General features: G+C 43.8%; 1 protein-coding gene across 1 annotated transcript; it reads right to left on the bottom strand.

Moving 5' to 3' along the window:
- Positions 1-1,755: 1,755 nt before the first annotated feature.
- Positions 1,756-3,042, bottom strand: LOC125526954 (dirigent protein 2-like). The gene is made up of 3 exons (XM_048691552.1): positions 2,651-3,042; positions 2,291-2,483; positions 1,756-1,996 (listed from the first exon to the last, which is right to left on the bottom strand). The coding sequence occupies exons 1-3, from the start codon at positions 2,947-2,949 to the stop codon at positions 1,982-1,984; spliced, it is 507 nt and encodes a 168-aa protein (XP_048547509.1). The 5' UTR covers positions 2,950-3,042; the 3' UTR covers positions 1,756-1,981.
- Positions 3,043-4,466: the final 1,424 nt, after the last annotated feature.

Below are 4,466 nucleotides of genomic sequence, written 5' to 3'. Positions count from 1 at the left end.
CTAGGGTGGAGCCCGTATATCTGCATTCACGCTTAGGGTTGGCGCACAATGGCGGAGAACTTGCACTAGTCAGGCATGTTGTCATTAGTTCCATATTTCTAGTGAATGCAGTGGTGGGTGTAGCACCGTACCATTAGTAAAAGCTAGAACTAATAAGGCCGTGCTCGTTGACGTTCATTGGGACAAGGGTCGATTTTTTCGTGGAGTAGATGACGAGAGTTGTTGCCTCCACGAACATATCGATGATGTGCTCGAGGTGGGCAGCTGTATCAGCATTCTAACGAATGATTATGAGTGTGTCATAGGAGAACTGAAGCACGCTGGTAACCACCTGGAAGAGGTAGGTTAAGAGGAGCTCCCCCTGTTGTGGACACTCTTCTAGTGAATCCACTTCCCTGGGATCCTGTCGAGGACAACGGCGGATCGCGTGGTCTGTAAGATAGCATCCATCCACCCGCACCATCTGGGTGGGAACTCATGAGCCTCGAGGATTCGCTGAATACTTGACTAATTGATGCAGTCAGGTGCCTTGGCAAAGTCGAGCTTGAGCACAAGCATGGTTTTGGCGTGCTTGTGGGAGCACTAGAGTCCCCATCGCCTAGACGAAGTTCCCCAAGATGATGGAGTCCGTGATGAACCCTGACTGGTCAGGATCAATAATCTCCCAAATTTGTCACTGCATCCTAGGTGTGATGATTCCCTTGCATGGGATCTTTATGTTACAATTTTGCAAGGAAACCAAACGGTAGGAGCCTAGGGTGAGGATCTTCTCCTTTTTCGGGAGAAACACGATGAGCATGTACAGTTGATGCTACCTAGATTGATGTCACTATTATGGAACGCATGGAAGAGGCGCTTGTTGTCGGGGGAGACGGAGGCCCGAGCGACCGGTAGAGGCTGGGGTCCAGACCACCAGGGATTTCCATTAAGTTTTTTCACATGAGTTGTGTTGCTACCCTACTATTGTCACACTGTGAAGCACAAAATACCGAAGTTGTTGATTGCTTGGCAGCAGTGCAATAATCCTCATGGCAGAGGAGTTGATAACATGATGGAACCCTTAGATTCATGGGGACCTGTCACGTCTTAAGAAATAGTTAGACTAGTTCGATTCATAAATATATGTGAAAACAACAAGCTTAGTCGTTATATTATTTCTGTTTGGCGGCCTTGCAAGACATATAGTTTTGTTTTGTTATACCCGATAGATTATCTAGAGCATGTACTCAGAGGAACTAGCCACTTGCTATGATTTTGGATCAAAAGTTTCCTGTAGTTGCATTGTTACTATTTCTTCTACTACTGCTTACACTACAAAGCACAATATACTAAAATGATTAATTGCTTGGCACTAGCGCAATTATCCTCACAACAGGGGAGTTGTCAACAAGATGGGTAGGTAGATCGAGAAATGACCAATAGGATGGAGCTCCGAGATCTATTAGGACGACCCAGCCTTCCTTTAAAGAACAGAGGAGTAGTTCAATCACAACGTATATGTGAAGACCATGGGCTTAGCCATTTAATTCCTCTTGTTTGACTAACCTTGGATGAAACATAATAGTTCAATAAATGATCCACCTACTATGATTTTCAATTAAATTTCTCCATCTAAGTCGAGCCTCACGAACACTCGGTCAGATGGCTCAGTCCCGTTGCTGCATAGACGAGCAAAAGTACTTGTTCAACTTATGGACACAGTGTAAGGCCAACTAAGCCACACTTTTCTCACTTATATAAGATGTAGATCATACGTATAAGGTATAAGATCCAATACACTCAATCAAACATTACATTAAAGGTTGAACATCGGAAACATGGATAATCAGCTCATACACTTTAATCCATGCATTATTTTATATAAAATAAAACAGGTGAATCTTCACACTCGCAACACTGATAGACATCAATATGATCACTATTTTCATAGATATTATTAATGTTCCATGAGAAGTGTCTTTTCATCGGGCAGTTGATCCCATCATGCGCCCTTGACCTGTGCAAAAATGGGAGAAATTTGGTCAAGGATATTTCTCTAGTCTTAGAAAATATATATGTAGAAATTCCATTCACTGGATTTTTAGTTTAAGTTAATCTAAACTAACTAGTAGGTTGAGTCAAGTCTGTTCATTAGATCATCAAGGTAATTCACTATAAAATATAATTATGTAAATACCATAAATAGTTGGTACATAACGTTATATATACACCACACCGACACACATTTGAAGTGTAAAAATATTCAATTGGTAAATGGTGCTTTAAATCGATAGTGTTTCTTGGTACTTACAACTAGTGCGCTCGGGGGTGTGTAGAATGCGCGAATATTCAGTTCCCGGATACTCTCAATGCCAGCAGACTCCTGGAGTATTTTGTATTTGATAGTACCACGTGCCATAGTAAGTTCTCCAGTTCCACCGATAATGGCCCATTCCCCCACGGGATTAAAAATCCCCATCACCTGAAGAGTCGCTCCCTTGAAGCTAGTTCACACAAAAAATCAGAAGTCTCAAAGAAGTTACACAATTCTATGCCATCTAACAAATAAAAAGTATGTGCTCGAATATACTACGATAATGCCTTTAATATTAGCACTAGATAAGGATAACAGTCATGGAATTATTTATTGTGCAAGTACAAAAGGTTTTACCTTCCCTCCACAAACGCAAGGTTGAAAGAATTGTAATAGCCAACACTTGGTTGATCAGCCATGACATGAATGCCTTGTGCATGACCAACGACCTTTGCTTTGAAATCTGGGGCATCAACTATGGCCCAGTTATTAACAGCAGTGATACCAAACAAACTCTCACCAGGTTTAGTTGGTATGATAGTCTTTTGATTGGCGTTTGGTCCTACGACTTGGTGCAAGTACAACACCAAGTTTAGCTCCTTTTCACAGGGTAGGCAACATTGAGTATGGTATGTTTCGGGAAGAGGAGTGGCCATTTCAAGCCTAGGCTTCAAGCGGATGGTTGTGGTGACTAGCTATCCGAAAGAGAAACTAAGATTTGTGTGATGGCTTTCTATGTGCTATGCAGTGCAGAGCGAGGTTGTATTTATAGCCTGGAAGTAGTAGGCCGACTCAAAAAATATATATGCAGTCCTTACAATTAGTCATTTTATTCCTTTTCTTTGACTAGCCTCTGGAAGAAGCATAGTCTTATTTTGTATATCTTATAGATTATCTGGAGTGTATACCTAGCTTTGAATTTTCTTACACACATTGCTAGCCACCTAGGCTAAATTTAGTTGGGGGCAGCTCATGCAAATATGCCATTGGTGTGAATAGTAGCATCACCTAAACCAGCTGTTCAATTATGGAAGGGGTGATCATCTAAGAGAGAATATATGGTAGTTCGGACCAATTACATATTTAAAGCAATAATGTGTGCCTAGAGTCATTTCAACCCCATGAAAGCATGTGAAGGTCGGCAATTATATGCTCTAGCTTACCCGGTTATGCCAAAAAATGTCTTATGACCAAACCAATTCTATATTAATTGGAGTACAACTTGCCTTGGGTACCGCCAAACAGTGGAAAGGATAAGGGCTCTGTACGTGGGAATAATTTAGAAACTCGAATTATATTTGTTATGTGTTTGTACAACATTATGACTAATTTGGTCCAAGCCCCCAAGTTCCCAATGTGCGGGCCATGTGTCCTAGGCTGCACAAGTAATCAGCAACACTATAGCCCGGTAAGAGACGTTTTGTACGATAATATTTGCATGGCTCAGTTGCAATACAAGTAGACTACAAAAATTTGACGTTATGTTATTGGAGTACAACTTGCCTTCGGTACCACTCGCAAAAAAAAAAAAATAAGCCTTCGGTACTGCCAATAAGAAAAATGGGGACAAGGACTCTCTTAAAAGAATGGTGGGAGTAGTTTGCTTCCAAAATATATGAGAAGACGAGAAGGTTAGTCATTTTATTCCTTTTGTTTGACTAGCCTTGCAGGCTGCATATAGTTTTGCATTTTTTTTCTAACATCTGATTGATTATGTACAGCATATACTCGCACAAAGGGCCAATGGCTATAATTTTCAGTGCAGTTTCTTCATGTCAGATGCGTTGCTAGCTTCAGAATACGGCAACTCGGCATTAACGTATCAGCAGGGCCGCGACCCCAACTCCTCTCCCGACCCCCGTGTCACCTCCCCCGGCGGCAGTGGGGGAATCCTAGCCGCGCCGCCGCGGCCCCCTCCCCACCTCGCCCCAACTCCTCGCCGTCGCCTGAGGCAGCTGCCGGGCAAGTCCGGGGCGCCAAGAATGGTGGCGGCGGGATCTCGGCTGCCCTGCCCCTGCGTGGGGAGTCCCGGATCTGGAGCGGCGGCTCCTTTGGAGAGGCACGGCAGGCTCCGGCGAGCAGCCGTGCGGGCGGTGGATCTGGCGTCCTGGCCGCGCAGGCGGCGGGATTCCAGTGGTCGTTGGCGGCTGGCGGCGGCTTCCGCGGCGGTTGG

The sequence above is a fragment of the Triticum urartu genome, unplaced genomic scaffold (assembly GCF_003073215.2).
Source record: "Triticum urartu cultivar G1812 unplaced genomic scaffold, Tu2.1 TuUngrouped_contig_2418, whole genome shotgun sequence".
NCBI classification, from domain to species: domain Eukaryota; kingdom Viridiplantae; phylum Streptophyta; class Magnoliopsida; order Poales; family Poaceae; genus Triticum; species Triticum urartu.
This window is presented reverse-complemented; position numbering and strand designations above follow the sequence as displayed.